Raw genomic sequence first — 22,949 nt, forward strand, 5'->3', positions numbered from 1 at the left:
TACCCCAGGGGCCACATGAGTGGCAAAGGTGCTTGGATTAAGAATAGTTAGTGAGCACTACCAGATATAACACTAATAAATGTATGGACCCTGAGATAAGCGGAAGAGTTTTTGGCACTGTCCTTGTTTTGCATTTATGTTATATTCTGAAAAAAAATCATTTTTGGAATAAAATAAATGGAGCAGATTCTTCACAATCACATTGCACTGCAACCACCATCTAAAGATCTTTACCTCTTGCGCCACTTCAACGCAGAGCCTGTTCTTAATTCAAGATGGTTAGATCTTGAGGACAAGCACTTCCTATGCCATTTTCTTCAAATGCTCCTGATATGAATGACCACATTATTCACATCCACCATTCATTTGGAGACACCAAAGTGTCAAGGTAAACAAGAATGGTACCAGCAAATGTTTCAATCAAAGTGGCAAACATCCACTATATAAGGATATTCCAGCCAAAGAACTTCAGAGTAGAGACTGTACCAAAACTGAAAGGAGGAAGGAGAATCTGAGCAATACAAGATCCTTAGATCCTTCCCTCCGGGGAAGGGCGATGTATTCCTGGTAAACATCTTTAAACCCATTGCACTTCAGTCTGTTGATGAAGTTCTGCTCACAAATACCATTTGTTATGGACATCTATAAGAGATCTGCGTTTTCCATTACTTCATTCCTGTACATGACAATGCCACCCTTCACAGCATTTGAATCTCACCAACTGAAAACCTCCTCAAAACATGAGATACTTGCAGATTAATAATGCTTTACTATTTGAGTGTGTTACTTACAGTTGCTGATAACACCACCGAGTGGGTCGCCTTTAAAATCAAACTCGATATCCATGTACTTTCCCTATGAAGTAGAAATGTTTAATTGAAATCTGGGATGAAGTTGATAGAACAGAAAGTTAGAGTCCAACAAATATCATGGGTTGATGGTAGTGTCGGGAACAGAACAAAAATACCATTATTCAGAAATATAATTTACAATCATTTAAATTGTGTTTTTAATTCTAAATTGCAATTTCTGTTAAATTGGAAGATTTCATACAAATTAAGACAATAATCAAAATTTTTGTTTGCAAGTGCCACCATTGTGTAAAGTAAGTTCAGGATTTGCTGCAGAATCTCGCAGAGGTGCTGTGGTGGTAACTTCGCCTCTTTACATTCAGCGCAACTCAAGAGAGAATTAAGGGCCTGTCCCACTTGGCGATTTTTTTCGGCGACTGCCGGCGTCATATCCGTGTCGCCAAAAGATATTAAACATTTCAAAATAAAGCGGTGACAAAAAAATTGTTGCGACACTTGAAAAAACAGCGCCCGTCATACGTCATCATGCCGTGTCACTGCCGCATCACGCCGCAAATTTTTCGGTGAACTGATACGTCAGTCAATGATGCCGGCAATCGCCAAAAAAATTGCCAAGTGGGACGGGCCCTTAAGATATAGCTCTTAGGGCTATATGAATCAAGGGATATGGGGAGAATGCAGGAACTGTGTACTGATTTTGGATGATCAGCCATGATCATATTGAATGGTGGTGCTGGCTCGAAAGCCGAATGGCCTACTCCTGCACCTACTGTCTATGTTTCTATGGTTGTCATAGCTCAGGGGAGTATGATGGCAAGATACAGGCTAGTAACACACAGTTTGAAAAATCAAAGCTGGCATTTGAACCAGCTTCTTCGGAAAGACATGCATATCTTATCAAACAATGCTATCAAACATAGCAAGAAATATTCATGTAGCACAAACTAAAGCTTGCAAAAGATGAAATGGAAGATCTGGCACAGGCATGGAATACTTTTCCAAACTCACATGCCACAGAATTAACCTAAACATGTCTACAATTGACTTTGGAGATTGAAATCATGCAGAATTTATTCGCTTCAGAAATGAAAACAAAATATTTTTTGATGTAAAAAAATGCTGAATGCTTTCTGATGTAAAAGCCAAGATAAAGTTCTCGACTTACAATCCATATAAGAATTACTTACAAATCTGGATGAATTGTCATTCCTTACAGTTTTGGCATTTCCAAAGGCTGGTGGGAAAGAAAACAAGAAGCAGTAACAAATTAACCTTATATCTTCACCTCTGTACCGAGAAATAATAAAAGGAGCCAACCATTTACAATTCATTGTTAAAATCCCGCTCAGAGATTCTTCAAAATATCATTCATTTCTTTTGTATTTGATCAGTTGGAAACATAATTCACATTCTTCTATAATTCAACACCACAGAAAGAAAAACTAACAATAGAATAAATGTTGTTCCATTCTAAGGAATGGAACAAGTACTTTATCTGTACTAAATACAGGAAGAAGCAGGCACACATCTAGAGATATTCTGTGCAGAGGTATACTGTGTATAGCATTACCTTGATTTGCTACCTTTATTCAACATAACATTAAAAAAAATTACCATAATGTTTTATTCATAATGGGTCTTTCTGCAGCATGATCTGTGATGTGTTAATGTTTAAGAAAGAACTGCAGATGCTGGAAAAATCGAAGGTAGACAAAGATGCTGGAGAAACTCAGCGGGTGAGGCAGCATCTGTGGAGCGAATAGGTAATGTTTTGGGTCGAGACCCTTCTTCAGACTTCATTTTGTGTTAATGTTTATCACCTTAAAATCTGTGCTGATACTAGAAATCCTAAAAAATTAGCAACCCCACTATTAAAATTGGATAGATCAAAATACATGTGAAAATTAGCATGTTAAAATATGAATCGATTCCAATATCCGCCCAACATAGCTTAGCGCCTGTAGAATAGCTTCTTGTTAATAATGAATTTCAGGTGTTTGGTGGGATTTAGTAATAGTAATGCCATTAAATTTCAAAAAGAGCAGCTGAAGCTCTTTCTGTTGGGGATGATCTTTTATCTTGATGATAATTTTACAATTTGAGTATATTTATCTCACCTTGCCTCAACATTGTCTTATGATATGCAGCAATTATCTCTTGTGGAATGTACGCTTCAGTGATTGGGAGGTTCACTGTCCAACTGTGCGACTGTCAGTAAATACTCATTCTTTTGACTTGTATTGGAGGGAAGATCCTGATACAGTTGAAGACCTAGAGAATTGTCCTGATCAACACCTGCAGCAATGACGTGGAGCTGAGCTGCTAGATATCCAACAGCCCACAGCCATCTTCATTGTACCACATTCCCTCTATATCTCAGAGACCAAGTGTATTTGTTTTTGTGTTGCCACTCTTGATCAAACACTGCTTAGATATCAAGGGCAGTCACTTGTACCGTATCTTAACCTCTTTTGTTTATGTCTCGGCCAAGATTGCAATGACGTCCCCTATTCCTTTTCTCCAGAGATGCTGCCTGACCCACTGAGCTACTCCAGCACTTTGTGTCTATCTTCAGTGTAAGCCAGCACTTGCAGTTCCTTCCTACACATTATCTGATTGTATTACTTTATACTTGTCCCCATAACAATGGTCTTATCTGCTCAAGCAAGACAATGTGTAAAATACGCTTGAACTTACCCTCCAGCACAGGGTTTGACTGTAGCAGCTGTTCCTTGACTTGATTGACCTCTGTTCCCTTGCCACACACCGCAGCAACATAGGACATAACCAACTTGCTTGCCTCTGGAAAGATTAAGCATTCGTTTAGTAACGTGACACATAGTCTATCTAATACCATGTATACCGTACAAACCAGCATGTGCTGTTCCTTCCGACACATATGTTTTCCCCTGCCAGGAAAATTCAGCATTTCATTATATGGCGCGGGAAGTAGAATAAGATTTTATGTTGGAAATCAAAATGTTATTTGCTCGAAAATATGTAGGTATCTTTAGCAACGCTTAATAATGCTGTCAATAGTAACAAAATCTAACTGTCTCTATCAATTTCACCCCAGTTTCAACCTTCTTTGTCATTTTTGTCAATCATACACACACACACACTAGAAACACCTTGAAGAAACTGACACACACACACACCCACACACCCACACACCCACACACCCACCCACCCACACACCCACACACACACACACACACACACACACACACACACACACACACACACACACACACACACACACACACACACACACACACACACACACACACACACACAACACCTTGAAGAAACTGGCTACCAGCCACTGAAGAAGCAGTGACATATTTTAGATTTGATTTCAATCGTATTTTGGTGGTTATGAGATCAACTGCTTGATTTTTTCTGTATCATATTCATTTTCAGAATCAAGATGAAGAAATTTGAATGCTGAAAATCTAAAGTAGGAACAGATTGTGTCAAATGTTCTCGACCTGTAATTGAAAGTTAATAACAAGGCGTTTTGGGTGTGATACTGGAGTCCAAGCCATATTTATCCCTCCATCAGAGTTTTAATGCAGATTGTGTGGTCAGTATTGCAGTAATTTCCAGGAGAGCTTGCAGCATACTAATTGTCTGCCATGTTTCCTTCAGTACATTAACAACGTTTCAACATATACCCGTATTACTTCAAAGTCCTTTGGGACACTGATCAAGGCTCACATTGCACCACTGCTTCCCTTTGCAATGCTTTCGCATATATTTTTGAATGTTCTTTCCAATTATTCCAAACTTGCGAATTAACATGTTAGAAGCACCAAATAATTGATTAGAAATTACTCGAGAGAGTGGCAGAGATTAAATCAAACGTTACTTCATGTGTCATGTATTATGTCACTTCAATTTAACTTTAGTTAATCAAAAATTAGAGTTGATTCCATATTGTCGTTTCGGAGGTCAAGATCTTGTGATAGGCAGATGAGCGATTTCAAACAAGATTAGATGGAAATATATAAAGAGGAAGAAGATTATACTTTATTGCTTTCCATCACAGTGAGGAGCGTGGGGAATCCGCTGTGGTGGATGTTTATATTAACTTTCATGTAGTTGTGCGTCTTGGTGCTTTTTGTTTAGTATGGCTGTATGGTAATTCGAATTGCACTGTACCTTAATTGGTACACGTGACAATAAACTGACCTTGAAACCATGAAATATATTGCGTAGTTTGCAATTCAATGGTATGAACATTGCATACTCCATCTTCAAGTATTACCCCCTCTACTCACTCCATCTGCAATCCCATGGTCTCTCGTTTCCGTTTTATCTCCCCTGTTTACCCTTCCCCACCCCGTCAACGTCTACACACGTCCCTCCCTCCGGCTTTACTTTTCACATTTACATCTCCTCACCTTATCCTGACGCCCTTTTATCTTCTTTTCACCTCTGGCCTTTGTCACTTATTCCACTAACCTGCCAATTCAACATCCCCTTGCCTGTATCCACCTATCACTTGCCAGGCTTTGTCCTGCCCCCACCTCTCTCCTCAACCTCCCCCACCAACTGCAGTCTGAATAAGGGCCCTGACCTCCAGCGTAGCCTGCACATTCCCCCCCCCCCAGACCCATTGAGTTCCTCCAGCGCTTTGTGTTTTGCTCAAGATTCCAGCATTTTTATTTTTAGAGATACAGCGCGGAAACAGGCCCTTCGGCCCACTGAATCCGCGCTGACCAGCTATCCCTGCACATTAACTATCTTACACACACTAGGGACAATTCACACTTATACCAAGCCAATTAACCTACAAACCTGTACGTCTTTGTAGTGTGGGAAGAAACCGAAGATCTCGGAGAAAGCCCACGCGGTCACAGGTAGAACATACAAACTACGTACAGACAGCACTCATAGTCGGGATCGAACCCGGATCTCCGGCACTGCAAGCGCTGTAAGGCAGCAACTCTACCGCTGCGCCACCGTTCCGCCCTATGTTTCTTGTGCCTCCATTGGGTTGGAATATGCTCGGCTATGCCAACTGTTTTGTGCTGAACGGCCAGCATTTACCTCAGTATGTGCCAGAAAGGACGTGGCTTGCACATATATTGGCCACAACCTGCCTGCAATTACACAGCTGTGTTCCAACAATGGACTCAATGGAATGTTCTGAAGAAGGGTCCCGACTCAAAACGTCACCTATTCTGGAGAACTATATATTCTCCAGAGACGCTGAGTTACTCCAGTATTTTCGGCCTATCTTTGGTTGGAACCAGCATCTGCATTTCTTTTGTATTACATTTTATCAGATCAGACCTGGACAGGAGAATCCTGTCTTCTCAATGGAATGAAGAGGAATGGCTACATGGGATAAAGGTATGAACCATAAACATTTTTGAATTCATCGAGTTTGCTTAAATCTTTTCAATGAACAGAGACATTCAGAAGCATTCTAAGACTAGACAGGTTTGAGATCGAGCTAACAAAGATTTCTATGCCGTTTTAAGGACAGCCCCTTTTCACACAGGGGTGGTACTCCATTGCATAATGTCCATATGCACCCATTCTGGAATAAGACAGCCACGGTGGTAGGTCCAAAAAATGCAAACCTTTATTTGCTACCCGAGTCAGCAGCATACTGGTGGAATAACCTGTACAAGTTCATTACACGACACAATGTGCTGGAGTAACTCAGCGGGTCAGGCAGCATCTCTGTAGAATATAGGGCCTGTCCCACTTGGCCGTCATTTGTGCGCCATTTACGCGACCTGGTAGCGTGTGGCTAGCGCGGGACGGGTGCATGGAGGCGTGTGGAGTTGTGCGCGGTATCGCGCAGCGCGCCAGGATTTCGTGCTGCACAAAATCTTTGCGCGCCGCCGGCCTGCGCGTAAATGATGGCCAAATGGGACAGGGTGACGTCTCGGGTCGAATGGGTAATGTTTCGTGTCGAGACCCTTCTTCAGACTGAAATATCATCTATTCCTTCTCTCCAGAGATGCTGCCGGTCCCGCTGAGTTACTCCTGCATTTTGTGTCTATCTTCAATGTAAACCAGCATAGATCAATTTGGTCTGCAGCTTGCTACTTTTCATTCACCTCTTTTTTTGAATAGGGGCATTACATCTGCAGTTTTTCCCAATTGCTAGCACCACTCAAGAAACTGGAACATTTTAGAAAATCACCATAAATATCATAAACTGGGTAAATATCATAAACTGGGTATTCAAATGACGTGCTCCAGACAGCTTTGCAGATGCATGATGACGCACGCGACCGTCACGCACTGTCACACGTCAGTCGCTACCGGCCTGTCGCGTAAATGACGGCCAAGTGGGACAGGCCCTTAAGGATGGTGACATTTTGGATTGGAACCCTTCTTCAGACCCATCATTTTTCTCCAGACATGCTGCTTTACCTGCTGAGTTACTCCAGCTATTTATGTCTTCCTTTGCAATTAGCATCTGCAGTTCCTTGTTTCTACAAGTTCATTATAAAACTACACCAAAGCCATTTAAAATCAGCCTTACTTGTTCTCTATCAATTGATGCTTAAGAATATCCTCTGGGGAATACCTTGAATAGGATAAACATTTGTAGGCATCTTTCGTGATCACAGGTCATTCTAAAGGTTGAACAATGATGTAGTTTTTGTTGTGAAATCATTGTATTGTAGGAATTATTGCAAATGATTTGTATCAAATTGGGATTAACACCTCAATTGGCATGGACAAGGTGAAAAGTAAGGGTCCCGTTTCTGAGCTGTACATTTCTTTGATTCTATGCTGCAATAAACTCCCAGAAACACCAATATAACAATTAAAATAAAGATGATCTGACAATCGTTGATGGTTGAGAAATAAACATCAGCCACAATGGCAGAAATAGCTTCCCTGCTCCTTCATGCCAGCAGATCAATAAAGCCCACCTCAGGAAGCAGTTCAGCTCAGTTCAGCTTTGGAAAACCAACATAGATTTTAGTGTTCAAATCAGTAGCAGAACGGTGGCGCAGCGGTAGAGTTGCTGCCTTACAGCGCCAGAGACTCGGGTTCGATCCTAACTATGGGTGTTGTCTGTATGGAGTTTGTACATTCTCACCGTGATCGTGTGGGTTTTCTCCGGGTGCTCCGGTTTCCTCCCACACTCCAAAGACCTACAGGTTTGTAGGTTAATTGGGCTTCGGTAAAAGTTGTAAATTGTTCCGAGTGTCTAGGTCAGTGTACGGGCATCGTGGGTCGAAGGGTCTGTTTCCGTGCTGTATCTCTAAACTAAGCTAAACTAAATCTCTGAAGTGGGATTTGAACGCACAATCTTCTCAATTCAAAGTCAAGATTACCATCGATGGAATTCCAGCTGTGACTTTCAAGATAGTTCTGTTATGTTACATGCTTGCAGCAATCCCAACTATTAGATTTACAGAAAGCCTCAGTGCTTGAAGGAATTTTATTCCAAATCCAATAAAAGGAAAGATTTCACTCATTCCTAAGATTTGAATTCACAGATCTGACTAAATGTTTTTTCGTGAGGTACAGCAAAAAGGTGGAAAATGTGTAATGATGAGGTTCATTGGTGGCTCAGTTGGTGACAAGAAGTCCTTAATATTTCGGAATCCTTTTTGTTCAATAGAGTTTATAAATTAATTACTGTAACTTGCTGTTTTGTGTCTATCTGTCTGTCTGTCTGTCTTGCTTTCCTCCAAGAAAAATACCATGGCAAAGAAGCTGAAAGTCACATCACAACTTTGATATTCATTATCAATGCAATCCACGCACATTGATATTCGTATTAGTATTCGTTAATTATTGGCAGGGAAAAACTAAGCTAACACTGTATCTTGATGGACATACAGTAACAATAATAAACAAATATGTGCAATCAAGGCGTACACAAGTATAACACGTTGTACAAAGAAACAAAATACCAGAGTGCAGAATATAGTGGTGCAGGATTATAGAGTTACAAGTACAAGCAAAGGTCTGAGGTCCGCAATGAGATAGGTTGGAAGATGAGGCCTATACTCTGGCTTATGGGAGGACCGTTTAGTGGTTTGATAATGACCTGGCGGCAATGTGGTGCCAGACACCCAGGTTTGAACTTGATCTTGGTTGCTGTCTGTGTGGAGTTTGCATGTCCACCCTGTGACTCTGTGCATTTCCCCTGGGTGCTCTGGTTTCATCCCACATCCCAAAGATGTGCTGGTTTGTTGGTTAATTGCCCTCTGTAAATTGCCCCATGTGCAAGGAGTGGATGAGAAAGTGGGATGACATAGAACCCGTGTGAACCAAAGATCTTAGAGCAGAGCAAGATGGGTTACTCTCACGCAAACGTGTAGTACGCTCATGGGCGGATTCATGGGTGATTATAGGACCCATTTTAGCGACCAGTCCCCGCCATCTTGTTCCGCCATCTTGCTCCGCCATCTTGCTTCCGGCCAAAGATCGGATCTTTGTTTCCGCAGCGGGGAGAGGGAGTGCGCGGCCCGGGGCAGCCGGGAGAGGGAGTGCGTGGCCCGGGGAGAGGGAGTGTGGGGCCCGGGGAGAGGGAGTGTGGGGCCCGGGGCAGCAGGGAGAGGGAGTGTGGGGCCCAGGGCAGCAGGGAGAGGGAGTGCGCGGCCCGGGGAGAGAGAGTGTGGGGCCCGGGGCAGTGGGGAGAGGGAGTGCGCGGCCCTGGGCAGTGGGGAGAGGGAATGTGGGGCCCGGGGCAGTGGGGAGAGGGAGTGTGGGGCCCGGGGCAGTGGGGGAGAGGGACCCGGGGCAGCGGGGAGAGGGATGCGCGGCCCGGGGCAGCGGGAGAGGGAGTGTGGGGCCCGGGGAGAGGGAGTGTGGGGCCCGGGGCCCGGGGAGAGGGAGTGCGCGGCCCGGGAGAGAGAGTGTGGGGCCCGGGGCAGTGGGAGGGGAGTGTGGGGCCCGGGCAGGGGAGAGGGAGTGTGGGGCCGGGGCAGCGGGGAGAGGAGTGCAAGCGGGGAGAGGGAGTGTGAGAGGGAGTGCCGGCCCGGGGCAGTGGGGAGAGGGAGTGCGCGGCCTGTGGGCAGCGGGGAGAGGGAGTGTGGCGGCCCGGGGCAGCGGGGAGAGGGAGTGCGCGGCCCAGGGGAGAGGGAGTGTGGGGCCCGGGGCAGCAGGGAGAGGGAGAGTGGGACCTGGGGCAGCGGGGAGAGGGAGTGTGGGGCCCGGGGCAGTGGGGAGAGGGTATATGGGGCCCGGGGCAGTGGGGAGAGGGAGTGTGGGGCCCGGGGCAGCGGGGAGAGGGAGTGTGGGGCCCGGGGCAGCGGGGAGAGGGAGTGCGGGGCCCGGGGCAGCGGGGAGAGGGAGTGTGGGGCCCGGGGCAGCGGGAGAGGGAGTGTGGGGCCCGGGGCAGCGGGGAGGGGAGTGTGGGGCCCGGGGCAGTGGGGAGAGGGAGTGTGGCCCGGGGCCGGGGAGAGGGAGTGCGCGGCCCGGGGAGAGAGTGTGGGGCCCGGGGCAGCGGGGAGAGGGAGTGTGGGGCCCGGGGCAGCGGGAGAGGGAGTGTGGGGCCCGGGGCAGTGGGGAGAGGGAGTGTGGGGCCCGGGGCAGTGGGGAGAGGGAGTGTGGGGCCCGGGGCAGCGGGGAGAGGGAGTGTGGGGCCCGGGGCAGTGGGGAGCCGGGGCAGAGGGGAGAGGGAGTGTGGGGCCCGGGGCAGCGGGGAGTGGGAGTGTGGGCCCGGGGCAGCGGGGAGAGGGAGTGTGGGGCCCGGGGCAGCGGGGAGAGGGAGTGTGGGGCCCGGGGCAGCGGGGAGAGGGAGTGTGGGGCCCGGGGCAGCGGGGAGAGGGAGTGTGGGGCCCGGGGCAGCGGGGAGAGGGAGTGTGGGGCCCGGGGCAGCGGGGAGAGGGAGTGTGGGGCCCGGGGCCCGGGGCAGCGGGGAGAGGGAGTGTGGGGCCCGGGGCAGTGGGGAGAGGGAGTGTGGGGCCCGGAGCAGCGGGGAGAGGGAGTGCACGGCCCGGGGCAGCGGGGAGAGGGAGTGCACGGCCCGGAGAGAGGGAGTGAGCGGCCCGGGGCAGCGGGGAGAGGGGCATAGGAGGGGGGGAGACATTGTAGTGTGGGGGCAGGCGAGGGAGTGCCGGGGGGGGGGGGAGTTGAGGGGTGGGGATAAGGCCTAGTGTGTGTGAAGTTGCGGGGAGGTTTACAATGTTTCTTATTTAATGTCCCTTGTCTAGTCTGAAATAAAGTTCATCATCGGATCAGAAGAAATATAATTGTGTGTGTTATATGATTATATACATTTATATCACATTCATGTATGTGTGTTTATAAACATTTTATTCTTTAACAAGAATTAACAGAATTATGAACTAACAGAATTATGAATCTAACCCTATATCACACACAAAAACTTCCCCCGCAATGTCAATTACCCTGCGAGTAGGGCCGGGTCGGGTAGGTTCCGGTTACTACAAAATCAACTCAAACACTGCTTGTGAGCCATTTAAAAAGAAATGATTTAAAAAACATTAAAAAAGACAATTACCAGAGTCAAATTTTATTCTTGACAAGAAGTATGAACTGACAGAATTATGAATCTAACCCTATATCACACACACAAACTGTTGCCCCGCAACATTGATTACACTGCGAGTCGGGTCGGGTCAGGTAGGCTCCGGTTACTAAAATGGGCGGGGAAAAATGCCCAGGATCCCCTCCGTAGCGTACTACACGTCAGCCCATTGTATTTCGTAGGAGTAGCCCATCTTGCTCTGCTCTAAGATCTTTGGTGTGAACAGGCGATCGATGGTCAGTGTGAACTCAGTGAGCTAAAAGGCCTGTTTCCATGCTGAGTTTCGATAGCTAAAACTGAAAGCATTGCTTAAGGCAAAAACAGCCGCTTAACTGGTGGCACTTTCAAACAATGTAGTTATAAGAGAAATTGGTCAACAAAATCTCTTCTGCAAGCAAATAAGAACTGTGATTGTTCAAACAAGTGAAGGTAAAAGTTATAATGGAAATAAATACTGGATGCTGCACCATATCTGGTAACATTTGGAGAATTTTCACACCAGAAAGGATGAACTGACACAAATGAAAAGCCCATCAAGAAGCTAAAAATACTGCTGGAATAAGACACTCAGAAAGGTATATAATGTTACTTTACACTAGCTCAAAACAGCACAACACTTCTTCATGTGGTACACATGACAATAATAAACTAAACTAATACATGAAGGAATTTCTAAACCCTTATGTTTTCAATTTGACACCCAAATTTCTCCTGTCAGTAATTTTATCATAAAGTGTTGAGGCAAATACCATTTCATATTTCTCCTTCCAGGCATCATATTGAATAGATTTTCATAAAATGTCTGAACACTCTGTTATGCTTGCATTCAGTGGTCAGGGCATTGAGAATAAAGGTCAGGAAGTCGTGAGGCAGCTTTATATGGCTTTGGTTGGGCCGCATTTGGAGTATTGCATGCAGTTCTGATCATCGCAATACAGGAAGCATGTGGAGGTTTCGGAAAGGCTGCAGATGAGGTTTAGCAGAGAAAATGCCTGGATTTGGGTACATTCGCTACAGGGAGTGATTAGATCGATTTGAATTGTTTTCTCTAGAATGCCAGAGATTGTGGGGAGGCCTGATATCTACCTATCATATACTTATTAAAAGTCTGATCTTGTACGTGTGTTTATGTGTGCGTTTATGTGGTTGGCTTTACATCTTCGCAGTAACGATTACATTTTTACATATTCCGATTGACGTTTTTCCCTTCGAGGCGGAGAGCATCTTCACTGAACATTGTATGCGTTATTTCTAGACTTATTCCTGACTCATTACTGATTAAAATTCTAAAAAAGTCAAAAGACTTTGAAATTAAAACGACCAGCTTCAACTGATGACATCACAATGGCTCGGCTAGCAGTGATCAGCCTCACTGAAGATTTCATCCTATATTTGACACGCTATTCACGATTAAAGCTTTAACAATGCCAACTTTCACAAGATTTTTACATATTCTGATTCACATTTTTCCCCTCTAGGCAGAGATTACCTTCACTGATCATTTTATGATTTATTTCTCGACTTATTACTGATTAAAGTTTTTAAAATATCAAAAAACTTTGAATTTAAAACGACCAGCTTCAACGACTGACATCATAATGGCTCGGCTAGCAGTGATCAGGAGGACCACACCTCCAGTGGGGGCTACGGGTAGGAACGGGTGCATTGGGGGAGCAAACCCAATGGGTCTGCACTTGGTCTAGTATACTTATAAAACTCTCATCTTGTGTGTATGTGTGTATATATCTGTGTATTTGTATCTCCGTCAAAATGGTACACGGTAGCGCTGAAATCGTTCCACATTCTTACTCACATTTTTCCCGTCCACGCCATAATCAGGTTCCCTTAGGATTTGATGCTATATTTCACAAATTAGTGATGATTCAAGTTTTAAAAAAAACAACTTTGAGAAGAATAACTGTGACTCTGCTTTGAGACTTTTCTGGCAGGTTCCAGTGATGACATCACAATGGCATCTTACAGTCGTCCAATCACAATGGGATTGCATTTACATACGCTGTCAATGACATAATAATGGGATTGTAGCCCTCCTAGCTCTAGCAGGTGCAAATGCATTTTTCTTAAAGTCACAGTACACTGAATTTTTCTAAAAGTTTAAAATGAGGGAGTGTGAATAAGGCAAAATGAACAGCCCCTGCGCAGTTGGGGGTTATGGGTGAGTGGTGCAATATTGCATTGGGGGAACGAATTACATTGGGGAAATGGGTGAGTGGTGGAAACGGGTTGCGTTGGGGGAAACGGGTGTGGTGGATTATTGCGTTGGGGAAAGGGGCCCAACGGGTTGTGGTGAGACCTGATATCAATATTTTCTAAAACTCTCATCTAGTTTGTTTGTATATATGTGTGTGTGTGTGTGTGTGTGTGTGTGTCCCCGAAATCCAGCCAAAACGGTACACGATAGCGTTACAATTTTTGGCCCACCTTACTCACCATAGTCCTGTGATGTAAATGAAACAAGTTTACTTCAGATTGATGGTATATTTTACAAGTTATTCATATTTTAAACTTTACTAAAATCATTTTTACTAAAATCACTTTTCGACTCGCCCTGCCAGTCAGCCGCGTTCGACATCACAATGGGATCACAAATTGCCATGTTTTTTTTTTTGCGTGCACTTGCGTGGCCTCACAACGGAGACCAAACAGCTCCACAGGTAAGTTTCCTTCTACTTTACATATGCCTCCACGGGTCCTCTATTCACTTTATTAACTTTAACTTAATTTCAGCCGACAACGGCACAACTTTGAATGCGGCAGCTGCGCATGCGCAGTTTGGTGGAATATTGCGCTGGGGGAGCGGGCCCAACGGGTCTGCACTTGGTCTAGTAAGTATATAACATTATGAGAGGCAGAAATAATGCAGACAATCAGAACCCTTTCCCCAGCGTGGAAATATCAAATACTAGAGGGGATAGTTTTAAGATGAGTGCGGCAAAGTTTAAAGGAGATTTATGGGGCAGGTTTTTTTTACACAGATGGTGGTGAGTGCTTGGAACGCAGTGAAGGGTGTTGATTGCAGAGTCAGAAAATATAGTGGCATTTTGGAGACATTTAGATAGGCACATGGGTATACATAGAAACATAGAAATTAGGTGCAGGAGTAGGCCATTCGGCCCTTCGAGCCTGCACCGCCATTCAATATGATCATGGCTGATCATCCAACTCAGTATCCCGTACCTGCCTTCTCTCCATACCCTCTGATCCCCTTAGCCACAAGGGCCACATCTAACTCCCTCTTAAATATAGCCAATGAACTGGCCTCGACTACCCTCTGTGGCAGAGAGATCCAGAGATTCACCACTCTCTGTGTGAAAAAAGTTCTTCTCATCTCGGTTTTAAAGGATTTCCCCCTTATCCTTAAGCTGTGACCCCTTGTCCTGGACTTCCCCAACATCGGGAGCAATCTTGCTGCATCTAGCCTGTCCAACCCCTTAAGAATTTTGTACGTTTCTATAAGATCCCCTCTCAATCTCCTAAATTCTATAGAGTATAAACCAAGTCTATCCAGTCTTTCTTCATAAGACAGTCCTGACATCCCAGGAATCAGTCTGGTGAACCTTCTCTGCACTCCCTCTATGGCAATAATGTCCTTCCTCAGATTTTGGAGACCAAAACTGTACGCAATACTCCAGGTGTGGTCTCACCAAGACCCTGTACAACTGCAGTAGAACCTCCCTGCTCCTATACTCAAATCCTTTTGCTATGAAAGCTAACATACCATTCGCTTTCTTCACTGCCTGCTGCACCTGCATGCCCACTTTCAGTGACTGGTGTACCATGACACCCAGGTCTCACTGCATCTCCCCTTTTCCTAGTCGGCCACCATTAAGATAATAGTCTGCTTTCCTGTTTTTGCCACCAAAATGGATAACCTCACATTTATCCACATTATACTGCATCTGCCAAACATTTGCCCACTCACCCAGCCTATCCAAGTCATCTTGCAGTCTCCTAGCATCCTCCTCACAGCTAACACTGCCCCCCAACTTAGTGTCATCCGCAAACTTGGAGATATTGCCTTCAATTCCCTCATCCAGATCATTAATATATATTGTAAATAGCTGGGGTCCCAGCACTGAGCCTTGCGGTACCCCACTAGTCACTGCCTGCCATTGTGAAAAGGACCCGTTTACTCCTACTCTTTGCTTCCTGTTTGCCAGCCAGTTCTCTATCCACATCAATACTGAACCCCCAATGCCGTGTGCTTTAAGTTTGTATACTAATCTCTTATGTGGGACATTATCGAAAGCCTTCTGGAAGTCCAGATACACCACATCCACTGGTTCTCCCCTATCCACGCTACTAGTTACATCCTCGAAAAATTCTATAAGATTCGTCAGACATGATTTACCTTTTGTAAATCCATGCTGACCTTGTCCAATGATTTCACCACTTTCCAAATGTGCTGCTATCCCATCTTTAATAACTGACTCTAGCAGTTTCCCCACTACCGATGTTAGACTAACTGGTCTGTAATTCCCCGTTTTTTCTCTCCCTCCCTTCTTATACAGAGAATGGAGGGACTTGGATTGCGTGCAGGTAGATAAGGGTAGGTTTTGACATCATGTTCGGCACAGACATTGTGGACTGAAAGGCCTGTTCCTGTGCTTTACTGTTCTATGGTCTACAATAACACTAGCAGTATCATGGCAAAATGAAGAAGTCTATTTGATAGAAAGCTATAAACACTAATGGCAAACTAATGGGCGGCACAGTGGTGTAGCGGTAGAGCTGCTGCCTTACAGGGCCAGAGACATGGGTTTAATCCTGACTATGGTTGGTGTTTGTACAGTCTCCCCTTGATCTGTATGGGTTTTCTCTGGGATGTCTGGTTTCTTTCCAAACTCCAAAGTCATACAGGTTCGTAGGTTAATTGGCTTAGGTAAAATTGTAAATTGTCCCTGGTGTGTAGGATGGTGTTAGTGTGCGGGGATCGTCGGTCGGCGCGGACTCAGTTGGCCAAAGGGCCTGTTTCCGTGCTGTATCTCCAAACTAATCTAAACTGATACATTGTGAATGTCCAGATAAGTTGAAAAGTGCTTTCTATATCCAACTGGTGGGAAAATATTTCTGGGAAGACTTCAGGAAGACCAGCTGCAGTTCTCGAGAGGAAATGACTCATCCCCATTGATGGTGAGTCTTTGTAGGCTGCCCCCATCAAGACAACAAAATTAAGTTGATTGCTTAAACAGGCTAATATGTCAAGCTAGTCTTACTGCTGAGAAACGGCAGTGCTGCCAAGTTCCCTACGTTGACGATAATGTCCAAAACAGTTTCCCTGGCTCGAAAGACCATGATATTTGGAATACTTCAAGGTCCTGTTTGCCAGATTAATTTTGTCCTTGAGATGCACGTCATCCATTCGGAAGTCAGAACCAGCACCACATAGTTCATGAGGAACTTTTCACTCCCATTCGGAGTAGACTTGATGGGCCGAATGGCCTAGTTTTACTATTCCTATGACCTTATGACTGCAAAAGTGTTGTGCAGCTTTGATGAGCCCCCTCTCATCATTTTTACACTGCAGGGAAAATCAGTTACTCCCAGATCAGCAGACATATTCCCATAAAAGCTCATTGACCCTAAAAGATAACTGCTTTTCATGACAGATGCTGCCTGACCTGCAGATAGCTACAAATATTTTTAGATATACATTTTATTTTGCTTTTGTGCTACTAAATTCATTCTTTAGTTTCCTACCTTCTAGGCTGCAACACAGGTTATAGACACAAATCAGTTTTCCCATGAAAGTCTTTGCACTGAAGATAGACACAAAATGCTGGAGTCACTCAGTAGGGCAGTGTGAAGATGGGTCTCGACCCAAAATGTCACCCCTTCCTTCTCTGCCTATCCCGCTGAGTTACACCAGCATTCCGTGTCTATCTTCGATTTAAAACAGCATCTACAGTTCCTTCCTACACAAAGTTTTTTCCACTGTAGTCCTCAATTTCTTTCATGGACATGTCCTTGATGAAAATGAGAATTATACTGGAACCTGAATTTATAGACTTGGTTAACATACTGTACTCATTCTGCCAAGTAATCCATTTCACTTCCTTCTCTTAATGAGAACAAATTTGTACTGTTCAGTCCAGGTTCCATGGCTGGTTATAAAATTTCTGAAGAGAGGTGAGAGGTTACACAGCTAATCCATACTATTTGCAGTGTGAATACCAATGGAAATAAAAGGTTCTCTGTTTGGCCAGCAACCCAGAATCCCATTACTTTGTATGTATACAAGGGTAGCTTTTGGCTCATGAGGAATAAGGGTTCAGAAGCAAACTTGACATGGAGGCCACCAAAAAAAAACTGAACTCAGTTACAGTTCATATCATGACAACTTGTACTTTTCTTTTTATGAATATACAACACATTTTTTTGTGCACAGTTTAAAAAAATGAAATTATAAATTGTAAATCAGACACAAGAATGCATTCTACCAACAAATAGCCACAAACTTTCCATTGATTCCTTTCCACTGTTGCTTAAAGGAGAATTTCACTTTTGCTCCAAATATTCCTCACTATCCAGCACCGTGAATAACAGTGCAGCATTCTCTCCATAACAAATAAAATGAACAATAATCGACTGACAAACAAGGCTATGACTTGATGTTTCTCTGAAGAAACAATTGAAGAACAAAAAACGTAGAAACATAGAAAATTGCTGCAGGAGTAGGCCATTCGGCCCTTCGAGCCTGCACCGTCATTCAATATGATCATGGCTGATCATCCAACTCAGTATCCCATACCTGCCTTCTCTCCATACCCCCTGATCCCTTTAGCCACAAGGGCCACATCTAACTCCCTCTTAAATATAGCCAATGAACTGGCCTCAACTGCCTTCTGTGGCAGAGAATTCCACAGATTCACCACTCTCTGTGTGAAAACATCTTCTTTCACCAGAGAAACAGTAAGTCGCAGCCTTGTTTGGCAAGAAAAAGAAGGAGTTGATTGTTGACCAAAGAAAGCAAGGGTCAGAACACAACCCTGTCTTCGCCAATGTAGCTACTGTAGAAAGGGTCGATAGCTTCTAGTTACTAGGCATCTATATCACCAATAGCCTAACCTGGTTGCTTCACACTGATGCAATGATCAAAAATGCAGTATCAGCGTATTTACTTTATAATGCACCTGGGAAGATTTGGCATGTCCATGAGGATTCTCTCAAAGTTCCACAGCTGTGCAATAAAAGTATTCAGTTGGGCTGTATCTCAGCCGGGAATAGTAACTGCTCTGCTCTTGACTGCCTGAACTTGTCGAGTGGTGAGCTGCCTGAAATTTAAGTGTCCAGTTATAGCACAGCATGTATGTAACGTTGCATAAACAGAACATCGCCTATGTATGTTCTCCAGGTAAGCTGTCTGACCCATTAAGATACTTTTATATCAAGTCACATGTCAAGTCACATATATACCATGGTTAAATTTGCTGTCGGCCTTCTGACTTCTTAACAGAGCAATCCAAGCGCAGCCAATCTCCACCCTCCCCCTTCCCAGCTAAACCTCTCCAGGCAACACCCCTTTAAATCTCATTCTGCTCTGCTCCAGTGCTATCCACCACTTCCTGTGAAGCAGTGAGTAGAAACAGTAGCAGTCCTTCAGCTGTGGTCTAATTCCATCATGCGTTCCTGATTCTTATGTTGTCTGCTGTCGTCAATGGCATATCATGTGTACACCTTCTCAATTATCATATCCACCTATCCAGCTACCTTCAATGTGAGCAAAGGTGTGCTCTAATGTGTGATTTGCCACATCCAAAGAACGCATTCAACTTCACACTAATTCCTGCAAGTCATTCATTTAAGTTTGCAAATTACTTTCAAAGCTGCGTGCAACTAGCCATAGCTATTTTGGGTACAGTTACATTTAAGAATACTGCACAGAATTAAAAAGTAACTTAAGCTTCAAAAAGTTTCAATGACTGTCCGGGATGTGATACAAGCAAAGCTTCAGAAATCTACTTCAAAACCTTTCTTGTGGAGCGACTGCCCAGATTTAGATGGAACCAGAGGAAATTAAAGAGGGACATTTTGAAATTAAGAACGGTTTCAACAAACAGACCTACATTGATTAAAAAAGATACTACTCCCTGACAAGCAGACATGTCACACCATAATCAGCAGATCATGTTAACGAAGTTGATGCTATTCTGAATATTTGGCCTGGAGGTGTAATTGATAAAAGCTCTTGAAAAACTCCCATTGTGCCAATGAAAAGTACCTCTGTCTACTTGTATTTGGTAACATTTTTAGGACAAGGCAAAATATAAATAATGCAACAGTACAAAAGCTCTGGAAAAGTGCAGACACCCCCATTCTTCAGTCTTGTGACAATCAAAACAAATCACATGGCTTTTTTGGTATATTAAACCTGCAAGAACCATCATAATATCAGTTATTTTCTGGCCAACATCAAGTACAAATAGAACCTAAATGAATAGGGAATAATTGCATTTTCAAATGGACCAACATTACTTTGGATGTAAGCAGGCTTGGAATTAAAATCACCAGGAAATTTCAGTCACTTTATGGTGAGTCACCACTGGATTAACGTTATTGACTGGTACCCTAAAAGTCACTAGATTTTCCAAATCTTAAGAGGTTGATTTAGCCACCTTCTATTTTCCACCCATTTTCACTCTAAACTCAAACATTTGGGGGTTGCACGTGTGTGAAGCAGTATGCCAGCGCTTCCTAGTTTTACTTCTTCACCAATGCATTAAAGGAATTTTGCATGAAACAGCCAAAGACCAACATCAATTTGCTTTTTCTTGATTTTTTTCTTGCCTTTACACACGCCCACCCACTCACCCCTTAACATAATCCTATCAACCTAGACATTTATGAAGTGTTATTCACTTAAAGCCCTGTCCCACGATACAAGTTCATTCCAAGAGCTCTCCAGAGTTTAAAAAAAATCAAACTCATGGTAAGCACGGAGAATGAACGTAGCGGGTACTTCGGAGCTCGGGGACGTCACTTAGCGGCTCGTAACGCTAATGGCAGGTACTCGGGAAGACTCGCTAAAGGCAGGTAAGCACGGAAAGACTCGTGAAGATTTTTCAGCATGTTGAAAAATGTCCATGAGAGCCCCGAGTACTGACGAGTGGCCATTACCGTAAATCTCCGAGTTCGAATCAGGGCAAACTCGGGAGAGCTCTTGGAATGAACTCGTACCGTGGGACAGGGCTTTTAACTATTATTTTAATTGGTTTCTACATGAAAATACACCCGTCATTGGTTTTGATGGCTTTTAATGTCAATTTATTTCCCAAGGTAGGTTGCTCATTAACACAATACTTGCTCTTCGCAGCCCTATCGTCATTGCCTTCCCCAAGTGACTCAGGCAGCAGCAGCAGAAGATACTCAATAATATGTGGCTGATAATGAGCCCACCGGAGCAGTTAAGCACTGCTATCAGTAACTAGAAACCATTTTCTGAAGCAAAAATGAATAAAAGGAGAGTTAGGACGAGGCACATGTTAATTGGAAGAGCACTTTACGCAAAATATCACAATTTTTGCCTGGTAATTGGATAGCATTATGTTCGTTGCATTGAAACAAATTTGTGTGAAGCACCAGTGCCAAACGCAAGTCACCCCAAAAAGAAATTGCAAAATTATGTCATATGTGCTTTGATGTTTGGACTGTTTACACCAAGTAACAAAGGCTACAGAGTGAATTGGATGTTTTGTGGGAGGACAAGGTTAAATTCAGAGCTGTAGCCAATATCTTGCTGTGCATTTATCAGAGCAGGTCATCAGCCTTTGATAACAACCCCTATTGCAGCCAAATAAACATTACGACTGTCACGGAAAAGAGAAAGAGAAAGAGAAAGATAAGGAGAGCGAGTGCTCCATAACATATGAAGCGGGGCAAAGGAGAGCTCATCAATGAGATACATGCCAAAAGGGACGTCCATTCTCTGGTCCATAGGGGCTTGGAGACTTGCCACCATCCTGAGTAGATGGCATGAAATGTGTTAGTCAACAGTAAGAATCTCTGCTCAGTTGTGCAGTGTCAAAGGGCACATTGGTGCAGTTGTGTGCTACATATGAGTGCTGGCTGTGCAGAGTTTGTACAATCTCCCTGTGACTGCGTGGGTTTCCTCCGTGCGCTCTGGTTTCCTCCTACGTTCCAAAGACATGCAAGTTTGTAGGTTAATTCACTTCTGTAAATTGCCTCCAGCATATAGGATACAAAAATGGGATAAGATGGAACTAGTGCGTGCGTGATTAATGGTCGGCATGGACCCGGTGGGCCTAAGGGCCTCATTCCACGCTGTAACTCTAAAACTAAGATCTCATGATCTTTCAAGACATGGCAATGTGAACCGGATGCCACTCAAATCAGCTCTCACATGAAGACACACTTATCCAGACATATATGGTTACTCACAAGAACTGTTAATGAATCCATACTGCACCATTCCTGTGCCTCATATCACTCTACCTGTGATATTCTACCCCCATCCCACCAACACATTATCCCCCAAACACTGAAGAAATGAAAAGTCGCTCAATATCTCCCCCATTTAGGCTGAAATAAAGAGGAATAGAAGCATGGCTATCATAATGAGAGGGGGCTCCATTTTGTGCAGTTCCTCACCAAGCCATCTTCATATCTGCCTGGCATGTTCACTAACAAGTAAAAACAAGGAACAGCAGATGGGGGTTTACAAAACCCCTCACAAAATGCTGGAATAACTCAACGGGTCAGGCAGCATCTATGGAGACCATGGATAGGTGAGGTTTTGTTTCTATTTTCAGAAATTTGCAGGCATTAAACATTAATGTTGGCTCTCAAGTCATCTGTAGCCCTTCTTACTTGGTGTAAACTGTCCTAACACTAAAGCACATATGGCTCTCCATGATGCAGCACCAAAGTGTAAAAATGCTGCAAAACGATACGATATGATAGAACTTTATTTATTCCAGGAGGGAAATTGATCTGCCAACAGTCATAAAAAACACAAAATACATGAAACATGAAATGACAAGTGGAAAGGATTGGAGATGTGCAAAGATTGGGGGTGGGGGTGGGAGTCAGTCTCAGTCTACCCCATGACAGATGGGGAAGGAGTTGTACAGTTTGATAGCCACAGATTTTGTTTCGTTATAAACTTTTAAAATGTAATTTATTTTTAATCTTTCAGCACTTCACATTTGCTGCAGTTCATCCTGAACCGATGGAAGCAACTGAATCCCATCGGCAAGCGCCCAATGTCATTTTCAGCAAAGGTCTGTGCACCTTGATGGCTGCCATTTAACTTCTGTTCAGCTGATGTGTGTACATTCAGGATGAAGACAGATGCAAGAAACATCAGAAGCAGAGAGTAGATGCTCCTAGTTCTCCAGGAAATCCATTCATCAGGACAATGCAGTTGCATTGGCTAAATGATTCCTCAGAATTGCCAGAGAGTGAGGCAGTCGCAATCATAAAAGTCCTCTTGTTCGGACATCTCAGGAGTAGAAACTATTTTTATTCATGCAAAGATCTGAGTTATTCAAGGAAGTCCTGCTGACAAACCCAAATGGTTCCTCGTCTAAATAAAGAGTAAGTCCTCCCTCTGTGATTAGAGAACCTTGGAAATGTTCAAATCCCTTAATTCTGTAGTAAAAATGTCTTCA

At 44.1% G+C, this 22,949-nt stretch overlaps 1 protein-coding gene across 6 annotated transcripts in view; it reads right to left on the bottom strand.

Annotated features, from left to right (window-relative positions):
* Nucleotides 1–22,949, bottom strand: part of myo1b (myosin IB) — a 272,707-nt gene that overhangs the window by 133,797 nt on the left and 115,961 nt on the right. For all 6 annotated transcript variants that reach the window (XM_033023743.1, XM_033023747.1, XM_033023745.1 and 3 more), the window contains exons 5-7: nucleotides 3,510–3,614; nucleotides 2,000–2,046; nucleotides 792–855 (exon numbers count right to left, since the gene is read on the bottom strand). In XM_033023743.1, coding sequence (XP_032879634.1) covers nucleotides 792–855; nucleotides 2,000–2,046; nucleotides 3,510–3,614 — 216 coding nt within the window. The remainder of the gene's footprint in view (nucleotides 1–791; nucleotides 856–1,999; nucleotides 2,047–3,509; nucleotides 3,615–22,949) is intronic.

Source organism: Amblyraja radiata, chromosome 7 (assembly GCF_010909765.2).
Source record: "Amblyraja radiata isolate CabotCenter1 chromosome 7, sAmbRad1.1.pri, whole genome shotgun sequence".
Classification (NCBI taxonomy): Eukaryota; Metazoa; Chordata; class Chondrichthyes; order Rajiformes; family Rajidae; genus Amblyraja; species Amblyraja radiata.